General features: G+C 47.8%; 1 protein-coding gene across 2 annotated transcripts in view; it reads right to left on the bottom strand.

The window, feature by feature from the left end:
- The window catches only part of PAX5 (paired box 5), a 201,429-nt gene that overhangs the window by 42,118 nt on the left and 143,479 nt on the right, over nt 1-15,832 (bottom strand). For both annotated transcript variants that reach the window (XM_017892648.1, XM_017892649.1), the window contains exon 8: nt 7,375-7,476. In XM_017892648.1, coding sequence (XP_017748137.1) covers nt 7,375-7,476 — 102 coding nt within the window. The remainder of the gene's footprint in view (nt 1-7,374; nt 7,477-15,832) is intronic.

Here is a 15,832-nt window from a genome sequence, read left to right as displayed (position 1 = left end):
TCCTACTTGGCAGTGCTCTCTTTTCTGACTGGATTCTTCTATGATTGACTCTCCCATTGATCCACGGGCTCCAGGGGGTATGAGCTCTGATGGAGAGCTCTTGATTTGAGCTTTAGCATGCTGGCTAGGTGTCTTTGTTCACCGTCATATCCAGCCCAGGCCTCTGTGTAAATAATAGTAGCAATAATAATGAATACTTATGTGTCACTCCATATGTGCCAGTCAGAATTCTAAGAGTTTTCATGTATATTACATCACTTAATGCTCATATTTATTATCGTTATCCCCATTTTATACACGAGGAGGAAACCAGGGCCCTGAGGAGTTACATAACTTGCCCCAAGTCACACAGCTAGTGAGAAGCAGGACTGTGACTCAGAACCAGGCAGTCTGGCTCAGGTACGTGCTCTTAACCACCCAGCCTCCCACTGCTTCCCCATGTGGTGGCCGTTCTAACAGCACTACCACTCCCAGCCCTGGGTCAGCCCCAGCCTCCTTGGTTGCATCACCCCAGCCCCAGACTCAGGGCCACAGCAAACCTGGCAAAGCTCTCCTTGGCAGCTCGGCCAAAAGTTCTCCTTTTTAATTTCAGCTACTGTGTCCTGAGTGCAACTAGGTGCTAGGAACTGTGCCGGAAACTAAGGACACAACTGTGAACAAAACAGACATAGCCTTGATTATTGTACAGCTCTGATGTACCATAGAGACCTGAAGAGAAGCCAGAGAGGAACGAGTAAACCACACACTAAATGACGTCAGCTGGGTTTAGTGCCGCACATGAAAAGAGCAGGAAGCTCTGGCAGAGGAATGATGGGGGGGGGTCCTCGTTCAGAGGGCGTATAGCAGGCAGAATTGTGGCCCCCCCGACTAAAAACATCCACATCGTAAGCCCCAGAATCCATGACTATGTCGGGTTACACGGCAGAGGGGAATTAGGTTGCAGATGAAATGAAATGCACTAATTAGCTGGCCTACACATGGGCAGATTATCCCAGATATCCAGATGGGTCCAAGGGAAGCACAGAGCTCTCTAAGCGAATGAGGGAGAAAGGAGGGGCAGCCGAATAAAGACTCAGCCCAACGTCACCAGTTTTGACAAGGAAGGCAGGGGCCAAAAGCCAAGGAATGCAGGCAGCAACAACACGCTAGGACAAGAAAGCAAATCATTCCCTCCTAGCACCTCCAGAAGAAACAAGCCCTGCAGACACCTTGACTTCAGCCCAGTGTGACCTACTTCCAGAATCAGAGGGTGAAAAGAGTCTGTTGTTTTAAGTCACTCATTTGTGGTCATTTGTCACAGCAGCAACAGGAAACTCAAATATATTTGGTCACTGGGGAAGGCCTCTCTATGGAGGGGAAGCCCAGATAGGTGAGAGGGGACCAGGCAAGCTCGGCAAAGAGCAGAGAGGGCCCCTTAAGCAGAGGAACTTGCAGATGCTGAGGCGGGAAGGAGCAGGTCCCTCTCACACCTCCTGTGGCGTCCAGTGGACCCTATGCCTTCCTGGCCCACATGGCTGGGTCCACCTCTCCTCTGGCCTCAGGCCCCCACTCCACACTGCACCCTCACCTACTTCTTTAAGAAAATAAAAGCCATCAGTTTAGTGAGTGCCTCAATTGAAAGGCATCTAGAAATGATGTCCACCAATCCATGGCAAGTGGAGTGCCCAGGACCACAGGGACTCCTAGTGCCTTTGTGCACATTGTTCTGGCAGGCCATGTGGGATGGGGCACCCATCGGTTCCTCAAAGATAGCAACCTTTTTTCTTAGACTCACTAAAGCCAAAGGGCAGTGAACTCCCCTTCCTTTTTCCTCTAGCCCAGAATTTGTAAAAATTTTAAATGCCATGTCAATACCTGTTGGGTTGCAAAATATCTTCAGGCAGGAATCAGCTGGTTACACCAATCAAGACACTATGAAATATTTGGTGCAAAACTTTCGGCATTTTCTGGGACATGGTGGAAATAAAATTTGAAAACTGTTTCCTTTCTAAGCTGATATAAGATGCGATATTTGCTTTCTTCAACATAACTGCTCTGCAAATGGCAATGCAGAGTTTACAGAGCTGCAGTTTACTGAATCTGCAAACCCTAGAGAAGACCAAGAAACTATGTTTTGCAGACATGGGGATGCCCTGGAGCCAGAAGGGGCAGACAACTCTGATGACAGAATTGGGAATCAAGCTGAACACGAGTTCAAGCTAACAACCTGACATTTAGTAAGGAAAAACGTGACGTCCACTTTTTCAGGCTCTGAAGTGTGGCTGTGGAAGCATAGCCGGAGGCAAGCATGCCTTCCTCTGTGTGTCCTCCAAGCACATTTACAATAAAAGTCTTCACTTAGAAATGAAGTGGTGGCCAGGTGCAGTGGCTCATGCCTGTAATCCCAACACTTTGGGAAGCTGAGGCAGGAGGATCGTTTGAGCTCCGGAGTTGGAGACCAGCCTGCGCAATATGGTGAAACCTGTCTTTTCAAAAAATACAAAAATTAGAGGGCGGGGTGGCAGGCGCCAGCAGTCCCAGCTACTCAGGAGGCTGAGGTGAGAGGATCACCTGAGCCCAAGAAGTCAAGTGAGCCAAGAAGTCACCTGAGCCCAAGAAGTACAGTGAGCCAAGATCATGCAACTGTGCTCCAGCTTGGGCGACAGCTGGATGGAGACTCTGCCTCGACAAAAAAAAAAAAAAAAAAAAAAAAAAGAAAAGAAAAGAAAAAGAAGTGAAAGTAGTGGCAGCTAAATGTTTTCTAAAGCCTACAGTGGGAAAAACACCCCACAGATTTCAGGTTTCCCTCCATATTGCACCACCAGCCCACCAGAGGCCAGCAGGGAGTGAAACAGACCTTGTAGTGAAACAGACCTTGTAGCGAAACAGATCACTGCAGCGTAGCAGCCTCAGAGAGACAAAAGCAAGAGAGACAGATGTGCCAGAGCCTTGTCCCACTTGTTTCTCCAAACATGCCAACAGGCCCTTGGGGTCAATGAAATGGCATCATCGCCTTTAGCACCATCACAATTCAATGAATGCCTTCAGGATTCAGAAGCCCAAGAGGTCATGAATCAGAATCTGAACAAACACTAAGCTGAAGTTCTCAAGTGGGTTGTGGTATATCCACGTCCTACATATCCACGTCCTACTCCCTGGAGCCTGATAAAGGGAGGCTCCTTATATGTAACCTGTGAATGTGACTCCTGGTGAAAGGGAAAAAGGGATCTTTGCAGATGTGATTGATTAAGGATCTTGCAATGGGGAGATCATCCCGGATCCTCCAGGTAGGACCAAAATGCATACTTATCCTTATAAGAGAGAAGAGGCAGATTCGACACACAGAGTAGAAACAACGTGAAGACGAAGCAGGGAAATACTGAAAGCACCTGCCATGGAGCAATGCACCTGCAGCCAGAGAATGCCAGGAACCACAAAACCTGGAGGAGGAAGGAAACAGATCTTTCCCCAGGGCCTCCAGAGGGAGCACAGCCCTGCCAACACCTTTGGCCCAGTGATACTGACTTCAGACTCCTGTGCTCCAGAACTGTAAGAGAACACAGTTCCGTGGTTTGAAGCCACCAGGTTTGGGGGAGATTTGTTATAGTAGCCACAGGAAACTAACACACAGGTCCATATAATTTCCCCGGCCTCCCTTCCTTAGCCAACATTCACAAAGATAACTTGATATGTGTTAGGGGCCGTGAAGGGTGCAGAGATTAATCAGGTCCCAGTGAGAGTGGCGGACATGGCGTAGGGGACCGTGCCTTGAACACGCTGGGTCATGTGATGAGGCAGAGCCAGGCACAGGCATCTTCCCCTAGAGGGGGCCATCTGGGAAAGCTTTTCTGAGCAGGGGAGGTCTGCATTCAGCCCTGAAGGGTGAAGCTGGATTCTGACAGGTCAAGGTGGGAAGCTGTCCAAGAATAATGAAGGAACTAATGGGTGACAGTCCAAGGTGTGCTGGGCACCAGAGAGCGGTCAGGGTCGGGGAGGCTGGGAGAGGAGGCCAGAAAGGCAAGTTGAGGCCAACCACGGTGAGGCCTGACAGGCAGCCCAGGGCCCCTACTTTGCCAAAAGGTGGACCCTCTCTGTTCTGTGAGACAGTGCCGGGGGTAGTGTCTGCAAAAATAATGTCCACAGGCCACCCAAGAAACAGATTTGGAGATTTTGTTGGAAACAAGAGTCCCAAAGACCTGACCCTGTTTGGCCGTGGAGAAACAGGAACTAAGGGCTGTGTGGCTGAGCTTGCAATCCCAGCCCTGATGCCAGGCCTGGCACTGAATAAATGCTGGGGGATGCATGAAAAGAGACAGCAAGAGGAGAAAGCCAGGGCAAGAGGAGAAAGAGGAAAAGACGGGGGAAGAGGAGACAGAGAGATGCAGAAGGGAAGAATGGAAGGAGAGAGAGAAGGAAGAAGTCATGCGCTCCCAGGCAGCAGGCTCCTCTGCCAAAATGCTTGTTTTCCTCCCTCCACACTCGTGCACCTCCCTCTGTGCCCAAGGACAGGGTCCCATGGGGCCCTGAGGCCACCCCTGTCCAGCTGCTGCCAGGCTTGGTGAAGCTGTGCCCCTGCTCGGGCCTGTGATTCCTGCTGCCCTGTTAATGGGCAAGGAGTTGCCATCCATTCCCACTGGAGGCTCTGCCAGGCCTGCAGCCATTTGTGTCTTGAGCCTGGTAATTAGGGCTGGAGGAGTCCTGGGGGCCAGAGGGCAGGCTGTGTTTGGATAAACTTGGCAAAGTTCAGCTGCTTCTCTGAACTCAGCCTCTTTGGGGTTTCCAGCGGGGAGCTGAGAGGACCGGCTGGGTGGCCTCAGCTTCACCACTGACATGCTTTCAGAACAGGTTCCAGGGCTGTCCCTGCCCCTCTGTCATCACAGAGAAGCTGGAGTTGACTGATTCAGAGAGCACATCCATGCAGCCCAGGGCAGAGGAAGAAGTGCCTCCCCGGGTGTGGGGAGTGCTGGGAGGGAGGTAAAAGGGGCCAAAGACTGGGGTTCGAGTCCTCCGCCTGCAAGCTGCACAGCACCTGGAAATTCCCTGGCTTCTCTGGGGCTTCTCTGGCCCTTTTGGAAAACAGGGATTACTCTCCTAACCCTGCCCCCCTTGCAGGACTGTTGCGTCACAGCACTCAGGGGAAGTCCGTGTTATGAGGCACTACAGAAGCGCAAAGGGCCATTCACGGACACAGCTTGGGATCCATCTCCCAAGGCTGCCTGGAATTGCTAAAGGTTGGAAAATGAGGAGCCGGTGGGGCGGGGCAAGGGGAAGGGTGGTGTGTGTCCCGCCACCTCTGTGACCTGCCACGGGTCCATCCTTGCAGCAGACCAAAGTTTTGCAGGCGGGAACCTGGCAGGCCTCCCTGCCAGGCAAGGCCCAGGACAAGAGTACACACGGAGGCCGTTTCCCATGTGTCTCATATTTAAAAGTCATCAATCAAGCTAGCAAACCGTTACATGAAATATGCTCCATCCTCCTACCTTGTTAAATACATCTTCGAAACAACCTGGAAGGCCAGGATCGAATGTAGAATTCTGGACCTCCTTGGCGTTCTGTGCCAGGACATGGCTGTAGGGGGAGCCGGCCTGGCTAAGATCCATCCTACTGAGCTCCCCACCCCGGGATCCTCATCACCACGTGGGGCCTTGCACACGCATGAGTGGACACCCAGCCCTCACATCCAAGCTCCGTCCACACTCTCGACAGAGAGCCAGGTCTTGGGCCCAGGGATGCACACATCAGTAACATGGGCTGGCTTTAGGAGGATGGCCCAGGGGAAGAGGCTTGGGCCTATTTGGGCAAGACTCCAGCGTGAGCTAGGAAGAGGGGTGTTGGCATGTCCATTTGGTCCTGCAGGCTCTCCCCAGTGCATGGGAGAGGGGGTACGGCTTCAGCAGGGTTAGAGTGGGGCCCTCTAAGGGGTGGCTCCCTTATTTATTTATTTATTTATTACATTAGTATTTGATTTGATTTGATTTTTTTTTTGAGACAGGGTATCGCTCTGTCACCCAGGCTGGAGTGCAATGACGCGATCTCAGCTCACTGTAACCTCTGCTTCCTGGGATCAAGCAATTCTCTTGCCTTAGCCTCCCGAGTAGCTGGGATTACAGGCACATGCCACCAAACCTGGCTAATTTTTGTATTTTGTTTATTTAGTAGAGACAGGGCTTTGCCATGTTGGCCAGGCTGGTCTCGAACTCCTGGCCTCAAGTGATCTGCCCGCCTCCGCCTCCCGTGATGCTGGGATTACAGGCGTGAGCCACTGTGCCCGGCCTATTCTGGCTTTTTTAAGTGCCCAGAGACAGCCAAGAGTGTGTGTTAGGAGGAGATAAGGCCCTTAGAGCCCCAGGCACTGAAACAAGCTGTGTGGTCCCCTGTAAATGACTCTACCTAAGAGACAGCATGGTGACTATAGTCAATAATAATGCATTGCATATTTCCAACCCCTAAAAGAGGTTTTTAATGGTTCTCACTACAAAGAAATGATAAATATTTGAGATGACAGGTATGTTAATTAGCTTGATTTGATCATTCCACAATGTATACACTGTCAAAACACCACACTGTACCCCATAGATACACTGAACTATTTGTCTATTAAAATTAAATTAAATAAATAAAATTTTAGAAATAATTTTAAAAGGAGACAATGCTAACTCATAGAAGATGTGTAACAACATCCAATGGAGGCCTGATTTTCCCCTGATTTTAAAACATCTTTCAAGAAAGAATACTTTGGGTATTTCTGCTATGCTAATGCCCTTAACACCCAGACAGCCAGCACCACTTGTCCCCATACCACCCCACAATGTAAGGAGACATGGCAGCCTCCTCTCCAAATGTCTTAAAACGGACACATCACCAGCCTGGGGGGATCAGGTTCCAATGGCCACAGGGTGTTCAGCTTAGAATCAAGTGATAAACCCACCATCCAACATCCCGTCTGTACTGAACACATTATCCTCAACCCCAAGGAGTAAGGCCACCGCGAGCACTGCAGAGCCTTCTGGTTGTTCATGCCACATGATTGTGTGGGAGAGAGAGGGTGGGGGCCGGGAGGGAGGGAAGCTTGGGGAGAAGGCTCGCTCCGCACTGGCTGGGTGACCTGCAGCCAGCCCCTGCACCCTCTGTGTTCAGACTCTGTTTGTGGCCAAGGAGGGACTGTTTGAGTGACAGTCAAATACCCTCCCCCAACCCCCGGTGTCCTCCCTGGTGCTGCTGCTGGCTGGTCCAGGGCCCACTGCAGGCCCAGCTGCAGAGAGCGCAGACCTCTGCCTGATTTATTCAGGTCTGCTTCTCAGAAGCGTAGAGGTCACCCAGGGTGTTTGGGGGGATGCCTCCCCACCGAAACCCCGTCCGCTGCCTGCTGTGGAGACGCCGACAGTGCAAACTCACCAGGCACCATCCCTGTCAGCGTCGGCGCTGAGTAGCTGCCCTGTCCAGCGGGGGGAACGTGTGGAGGGTACCCGGGGAGGGTCGTGCTCGCCAAGTCACGGCCTGAGGAATCAAAGCAACAAATCACAGGGTGAGCATCTCCGCAGCCAGCCGCTCATGTCCACAGCTCCCTGGACGCTTCTGCACATTTGTCACGTTTGGACACTGAATGGCAATGTGCCCCCAGTTCCCCCGTCGCTCACACGCACTCTCTCACACACACACACACACATGCATGCACACACATCTCCAGCCACCCTCGCTCCACTCAGCAACAACGGAGTCAGGGCTGTGGCCTGTTCCTGGGAAATTGGAACCCCCAGCTTGGGAAGGCTGGGCAATGCAGGTGACAGCACGCCCTGACTCCAGCCAGCTCTCCCTACTCTCTACTCCCCAAGAATGCCTGGGACCTCTCCATCTCCACACTGTTGCTTCTGCTATGTCCTCTGCACAAAGTCCCCCTTCCTCCAACTGCACACAGCCTGCCACCACCTGCTTTCAAAGACCAGCTCAAATGCCGCCCTCCTCCTCTCCTCAATAGCCCCCCTCAGTGAACAAGGGGTACATCTGCCTCAAACCCTATAGTCCCATATTTGGCCTAGTACTGAATTTTTCCTCCTTCGGCCTAGAGCTGTTTCTTCATTCAGTGAAGATGCAGGAAGCACCTCCCAGTGCCAAACACTGTTCTAGCGCTGGGACATGGAGGTTAAGGCCTCAGCCCTCAAGGTGTACACACTCCCATGGGTGAGTGTCCAGCTCTTTCAGGCTGCTGTGCTTCTGACTGTGAGTCCAGAGTGTCCACGTGTCTCTCAGCTGGGACACTGTCACCATTGCTGATTGGCTCCATCATGCAGAGGAAAATTCAATTGCACAGTTTTGATAGGTGTGCATGTTGGGGTAGAGGCCAGGACCACATAAGGGGGTGCTGCCAAATCTGAGTCCTGCAAGATGGGGGACATTATCCCAGAAGGAGGCTGCCTGGGGCAAGTGCTCACATCCTTCCTGGCTGCCTGGGATGGATAAGAGGATCCTGAGAGGGCAGGTGACTTGTCCAAGGATACTCGGCTGACCTAAGGCAAGGCTGGGACTGAGAGTCAGCCCCCCTGCCCCTGGGAGTGGATCCTTTCTTCAACGGTGGGTTGTTCTCAGGGTCATTTCTGAACCCCAACAGTTTCTGCTGCGTTACACATGCTTTAAAACCTTGATCCCTAGAGCAAAGGTTCAGAAGATCAGTGCCTCACCAAAGCACTCAAGAAGCCAGATAAAAATCAATAAAATGAACCCAGGGAAAGAAGAAGGAAGGAATCAACAAAATAAAAACAGAAAAGAATTAATTAGGGGCGGGCCGTGGCTCACGCCTGTAATCTCAGCACTTTGAAAGGCTGAGGTCAGGAGTTCAAGACCAGCCTTGCTAATATATATATATAAATTAGACGTGATGGCACACGCCTGTAATCTCAGCTACTCAGGAGGCTGAGGCAGGAGAATCGCTTGAACCTAAGTGGTGGAGGTTGCAGTGAGCTGAGATGGCACCACTGCACTTCATCCTGGGAGACAGAGCGAGATTCCATTCAAAAAAAGAAAAGAAAAGAATGAAATAGGAAACAGAAAAGCAGACGACAATACATCAGCCAATAATTGTTATTTGAAAGGAACAATAACATAGACAAGTCTATCAAGATTCAAAAAAAAGCACAGATAATCAAGATAAGGAATGAGGAGACATTATAACCAGAGATGATATTTAAAAACATAAAGAAACATGCTCCACATGAATGAATGTAGAAATCTCAACAAAAGGTACAATTTTCTAGGAAAATATGAATTGCTAAAAGTGATGCAAGAAGAGTCAGAGAATACCAGCATCCCAATAATCTTAGAAGAAATAGAAAACGTTTAAAAAAAAAATAAGTGCCTCATCCATTTAGCTTCTTGGGAAAGTTTCTGTTTGTTATTCTTTTTGGCAAGTTCTTTAAACCTTCAAGAGACACATACCTCTGTTATTAAACTATTCTAGGATATAAAAAACTAAGGAAATCTTCCCAATTCATTTTTCCAAGCTAGCATAATCCTGATCTAAAAACTTAACAAAGTCAGCACACAAAAAAATTAAAGACTAGTGTCACGATTTGTTAATATACATGTAAAAAGTCTACTATCATACTGATTGGGCAATATTACAGAAATAATAATATACCATGACCAAAAAAGGTTCATTCTATGTATTCAAGGATGGTTCAATATTAAAGCATTGTTCAGGACATCATATTAATGTATTAAAGGAGGAAAATCATATGATTATATAAAAGATGTGGAAAAGGCATTGGCTATAATTCAATATTAATTCCTTATGATACCTCTTAGTAAATAAGAATTGAAGTATACTTCCTTGTTCTTATATTGATACTAAATCTGAAGTTAATATCTTAAAAAATACTTAATTGGTGAGATACTTAGAGAATGTCAAGGAAACCTATTATCAATGTTATCACTGAAAATTGTTCTGAAAGTTTTAGCCAGTACAATACGATAAGACAGAGACATAAGAGGAATAAGCACTGGGGGGCAGGGGAAAACCCGAGATTATAATTAGCTGGATAAATCTTAGGCTTGGGAAATCATAAGAAAATTGGTTCATCTCCTAGAACCAATGGAAAAATTTGGTGAAATAGCCAGGTATTGGACTGTGTCGACTCCAGCCTTGTGCAGGACTTGAGCAGCCATCATGCTGGGGGCTCATTCCATTCTCAGGTCCCCCTCTCCCAGCCCACCAGGATGGCAGTATGCGCTCAGAGGAGCTGGCACATGGCCACATACACTCTACACATCACTCTGCCTCTGAGTTCCCGTTACAGAGGAGCTCTTTTGCCTTGTCCATGGCTTCAGTTTTATGCAGGCAAAGTCGCTAGAACCAGAGGCTTCGCCTGTGGCTGCACTTACTCTCCTTGGACTAGTCATGAAAGCAAAGGGCCTGGGTTATCGCTTGCAAGGAAGGCAGAGAAGCTGACAGCTTTCTGTGTCCTCTCAACCTCCTGAATTGCTCCAGTGTGCCAGGCACTGGTGTGGGCTGTTGAGCAGCATTATTCCACTGAGGCCTCATAGCTTACACAATTCCCAGCGTAAAGCTTATGACACTGTGTGGGGAGGAGTCAGGGAGGGTGCAGCTCACCACAGAAAGGAAGACAGCAGAGCACAGTGACAAAGCATGTGAAGTCTGCCCAGGCTCACATCCTTGATTTGCCATTTATTAGTTGTGTGACCTTGAGAGAGTCCCTTAATCATTCTGAGCCTCGGTTTCCTTATCTATAAAATGGGGAGGATAACAGCCAACACTTACAGAGAGTGAACTGTGAGTTAAGCATACACATCCTCACTTATTCCTCACAACAGCCCTGTCAGAGAGCTACTATGTTCCCTGTTTTACTGAGGGGGAAACTGGGGCACAGAGAGTTTAAGTGACTTGCTCACAGTCACACAGCTAGAAGATTAAAAAGCAAGGTTTCAAACCCAGCCAGTCTGGCTTGCAAGCCTGCCCTCTCCACCCCTGCCCTGTGCCATCTCTGCAACCACACAGAAGCATGCCTTCTTCATGAGGCTGTGGTAAGGAGGCAGAGGGAAGATGTGTGAGAAGCACACGGCACAGTGTGGAAGGTAATCCTTCACTCCACCCTCACCACCATCACCTTGAAAAAGAAATAGTAATTTAACACCAAAAAGTAGGAAGGACATATATTAAACTGGTTTTAAAACCAAATATATTCAGTTTTATGAAAACCGAAAGGAACCCTTTGCAGCTCTTCCTGCTAGAGCACAGTGGCCTCCTCTGACCCTTATGTTTAGGTTCAGCTGTGTGCCTTGCTCCGGCCAATGGGATGGGAGCACTTGGCAAGCAGAAGCTTGATGTGTGCTTGTGTGGCTGGGTGCCCTGCTCCCTTACCCTGAGAATATGTCCTGGCTAACCTGTAGGTCCAAGGAGGAGGGGGCACATGTGGAGCAGAGATGGACCCAAACTGTGACTGGAACCCAGCCCAGCCTGGTGCAGCCAATCCCCAGCCAACCCCAAGTGCACCAGCAAGAATAAATGATTACTGTGTTAAGACCTGAGTTTGGGGAGCATTTGCTAAGCAGCAATGTGGTGGCAATTACCGATTGACACAAGATTTAGTAAGTGTCATCACTGTTCTCTACTTAAAAGCTCACTGCCTAGAACCTCTAAGAATACCTATCCAAATCGAGCCAGAGGCTGGTCTCCACGCCCGGTTGGGAAACCCACTCTTATGAATTCAAGCCTCAAATCTGCTCTGAGGCCCATCAGAACTCTCCTGGCACCAAGCTGAAGAGTCTGTGACCTTGGAGGGCACAGGCAGTTTCACCTTCTCAGTCCCTTCCCTAACATGTCTCAGGCATGTCGCCAGGGTTGGGGTTTACAACCTGTCAACACAAGGCAGCTAAGGAGACGCTACTGCCCCCTCTTAGCTCTAGTTCAAGCCTCTGGACTGGGATGGGAAACCAGATTTAATGCTTCTAAACATGCTATGATCTCAAAGCACACATTTCTTTCATTTTTTTTTCAACCAAGGAAGAAATTATTTGTATCATTTGCAATGGCACTGAATGCTATTGATGGCCTATAATAAGTTTGCAAATAACTAACTAAAATGAATTGATTTGCGTTCCTAATATAATTCCTCCTATTAATGGCACGTAAGTACATTTTGTCTAACTCATGCGCAGCCTTCTCTTACCAGGAAGAATAACCAAGACTTGCCTTTGCTTACTATCAGCAAGGAGTCCAGGCAGAACTGCGAAACTCAAGACAAAGCCCACTCCTCCAGAAGAGACACATTTGGTTTGAAATAACTCACTCTTTGCAATTCTGAGAGGAAGGGGAAGAACAGGGACCTGCCCCTGTTGTACACACAAGGAAACTGAGGCTCAGGGATGAGGTTTGACTGGCCCAAAGTCACAAAGTAAGCGGTAGAACAGGGACTTCAACTCAGATCTCATGATTTCTACTTAAATGCTATTCTTTCAGGATTATTAAAAATGTTTCCCCTCGCCGGGCTCGGTGGCTCAAGCCTGTAATCCCAGCACTTTGGGAGGCCGAGACGGGCGGATCACGAGGTCAGGAGATCGAGACCATCCTGGCTAACACGGTGAAACCCCGTCTCTACTAAAAAATACAAAAAACTAGCTGGGCGAGGTGGCGGACGCCTGTAGTCCCAGCTACTCGGGAGGCTGAGGCAGGAGAATGGCGTAAACCTGGGAGGCGGAGCTTGCAGTGAGCCGAGATCCGGCCACTGCACTCCAGCCTGGGTGACAGAGTGAGACTCCACCTCAAAAAAAAAAAAAATGTTTCCCCTCGAGGGGACTAGCCCTCCCAGATGCTAAAACATTCTACGAAGTCTTTATAATTAATATTGTGATACCAGCACCTGAAGAAAAAACCAATGGAATAGAATGAAAATTTTAAAAAAATAGGCTCAAAAGATCCAATCCATATTGGATTATGGACCCAATAATTCAATGCATAGATTATATGGAAATCTAGCATACGATGAAGGTAGAATCTCAAATCACTGGGGCAAATATGGACTTTTTATAAATGGTGTTAGGACAATTGGAGAGTCATCTGGGAAAAAAAGATAAAATAGATCAATTCTTCCCACCATATATAAGAATAAACTACAAATAGAACTGAGAAATAAATGTAAAAAAATAAAACTATACAAGTACTAGAAGAAAACACAGGTGAACTCCTCTCTAATGCGGGTGCAGAAACACTTTCTAATTATGACTCGAAACCAGATGCACATACCACTACAAAAATTAACTCAAAAATAATCAAAGCCAGGCGCGGTGGCTCACGCCTGTAATCCTAGCACTTTGGGAGGCCGAGGCGGGCGGATCACGAGGTCAGGAGATCGAGACCATCCTGGCTAAAACGGTGAAACCCCATCTCTACTAAAAAATACAAAAAATTAGCCAGGCGTGGTGGCGGGCGCCTGTAGTCCCAGCTGCTGGGGAGGCTGAGTCAGGAGAATGGCATAAACCCAGGAGGCGGAGCTTGCAGTGAGCCGAGATCATGCCACTGCACTCCAGCCTGGGCGACAGAGTGAGACTCCGTCTCAAAAAACAAAGGAAAAGAAAAAGAAAAAAAAATGAATCAAAGACCTAAATGTAGGAGTTAAAAATACAAAATTCTTAGAAGGAAATATGGGCATAAATCTTCATGACCTTGGATTTGTCAATGGCTTATTGGATATGACACAAACAAAAAAATAGACACACTGGACTTCATCAAAATGAAAAGCTTTTGTGCTTCAAAAGATACTACCAAGAAAGTGAAAAGATGACCCATAGAATGGGAGAAAATATTTGCAAATCGTATGTCTGATAAAGGACTTGTATTTAGAATATATAAAGAACTCTTGCAGCTCAATAATAAAAAGACAAATAACCCAATTTAAAAATGAGCAAAGCATCTGAATAGTCATTTGTCTAAAGAAGAATAAATGAAATGGCTAACAAGCACATGAAAAGATGTTCAACATCATTAGCTCTCAGGGAAATGCAAATCAAAACCACAATGAAACACCACTTCATACCCACTGGGAAGGTTACAGTCAAAAAGACATATTGTCACAATCATTGGCAAAGATGGGGAAAATTGGAACCCTCAAACACTGCTGGTAGGAATGTAAAACGGTACAGCCGCTTTGGAAACGTCTGGCAGTTCTTAGACATAGAGTTACCATGTGACCCAGCAATTCCTACTCCTAGGTGTATACCCCAGAGAAATAAGAACATATGTCCACATGAAAACTTGTACACAAATGCTCATGGCAGCATTATTCATGATAGCCAAAGAGTGGAAACAGCTCAAATATCCATCAATTGATGAACGCATAAAGAAAATGTAGTATGTCCATACAATGGAATATTTGGCAATAAAACAGAGTGAAATACCAATACATACTACAGTAGTAACATTCATAAGGAACTTGAAATGACTATGCTACGTGAAAGAAGCCAGCCACAAAAGACTATGTATTGTATGAATATATCCATACAAATGTCCAAGATAGGCAAATCTACCGACAAAAAGTAGATTAGTGATTGCCTAGGGCTGGGGCTGGGAAATGCTCAATAGGCAAAGAAATAAAGGGAAGGTATAAAGTCTCAGGCTGCATCTGGGGAGAGGGCGGGCTGGGCAGAGGCAAGCTATGGCTGACACTAGTGGCGGACCTGGCCTCCAGAGGGCAGACCTGACCCCAGGGAGGAGACCTCCAGCCAGTTCTGCAGGCGGCAGGCTTAGGGGGCACGAAGCCACCCACATCTGCTCTCCCTTTCACACAGGCTCCCCTGTTGCCTCCAGAGCCAAATCTAGGCCCCTGAGCCTGGCAGGGAGAGGTGAAGTTTGAGTCACACAGTCCTGTCTTCAAATCTCAGCTCCACCACTTACAGGCTATGTGACCTCTGGCAGGTAATACAATGATCTGAGCCTTGGGCTTTCTTTGATAATTGGAAAAAGAGGGTATTTATTGGGAATGTAACAATGGTACTCTCTGTAATAGGATTAAAATATGTCTGCAAATTCTTTGTTACCCTTCTCAGGGAGAGGTGGGGTCTATGACCCTTTAACCTGAACCTGGGCCACCTTGGTGACTGGTCAACCCACAGACCTCCAGCCTCCTTGGAGGTTCCCACAAGCCAGGCCCTGGCCAGGCACTTCCATGTCTTACCTCATTCAATACAGCAACCCCACAAGGTTGTGGTTATAACCCCCATTTTACAAATGGGGAAATGAAGGCTCCCAAGTAGTTGATATGCCCAAGGTTGCACAGCTGATAATAACAATCATAATGGCTAATATTTTTGTAGAATTTACTGTACGCCAGACAAGGCTCTACACCAGGCAGTGTTGTAAACACTATTCACTGTGCTTCATAGATATTGATTCATTTCATCCTCAAAAACTCTGTAACGTGAGCCCTATTGTTATCCCCATTTTACAGATGTGGAAACTAAAACACAGCGAGATTAAGCACCTGCCCAAGTTCCCACGGCTAGTCAGAAATGGAGCCTTATCCAAACGGAGACGTTCTGGCACCAGATGCCTTCACATTCCCCAGCATTGGCACCCATCCTTCTGCTTCTAGACTGCAAGTCCCCGGAGATCAAGAACTGCTCTCATCTCTCTTTCCCTTGCACTGGCCTGGCACACAGTAGGTGCTCAGAAAATGTTTGCCAAGATTAAATTAATCATGAGACATTGGTTCTGCTCTTCTGAAGGAACTATGCTTCCTGTCGCATCAACATCTCAGAAGGTCCTTCATTACAAACTCCAGAAAATAACCAGGCCTGATTTATCAGTTTTTGCTTAGATGCAACTTTTTCTTTTACATAGAGCCCATTT

The sequence above is a fragment of the Rhinopithecus bieti genome, unplaced genomic scaffold, assembly GCF_001698545.2.
Source record: "Rhinopithecus bieti isolate Rb0 unplaced genomic scaffold, ASM169854v2 scaffold_22453, whole genome shotgun sequence".
In the NCBI taxonomy this organism is placed as follows: domain Eukaryota; kingdom Metazoa; phylum Chordata; class Mammalia; order Primates; family Cercopithecidae; genus Rhinopithecus; species Rhinopithecus bieti.
The sequence above is the reverse complement of the archived record's forward strand: the minus strand, read 5'-3'. Positions and strand labels throughout refer to the sequence as shown.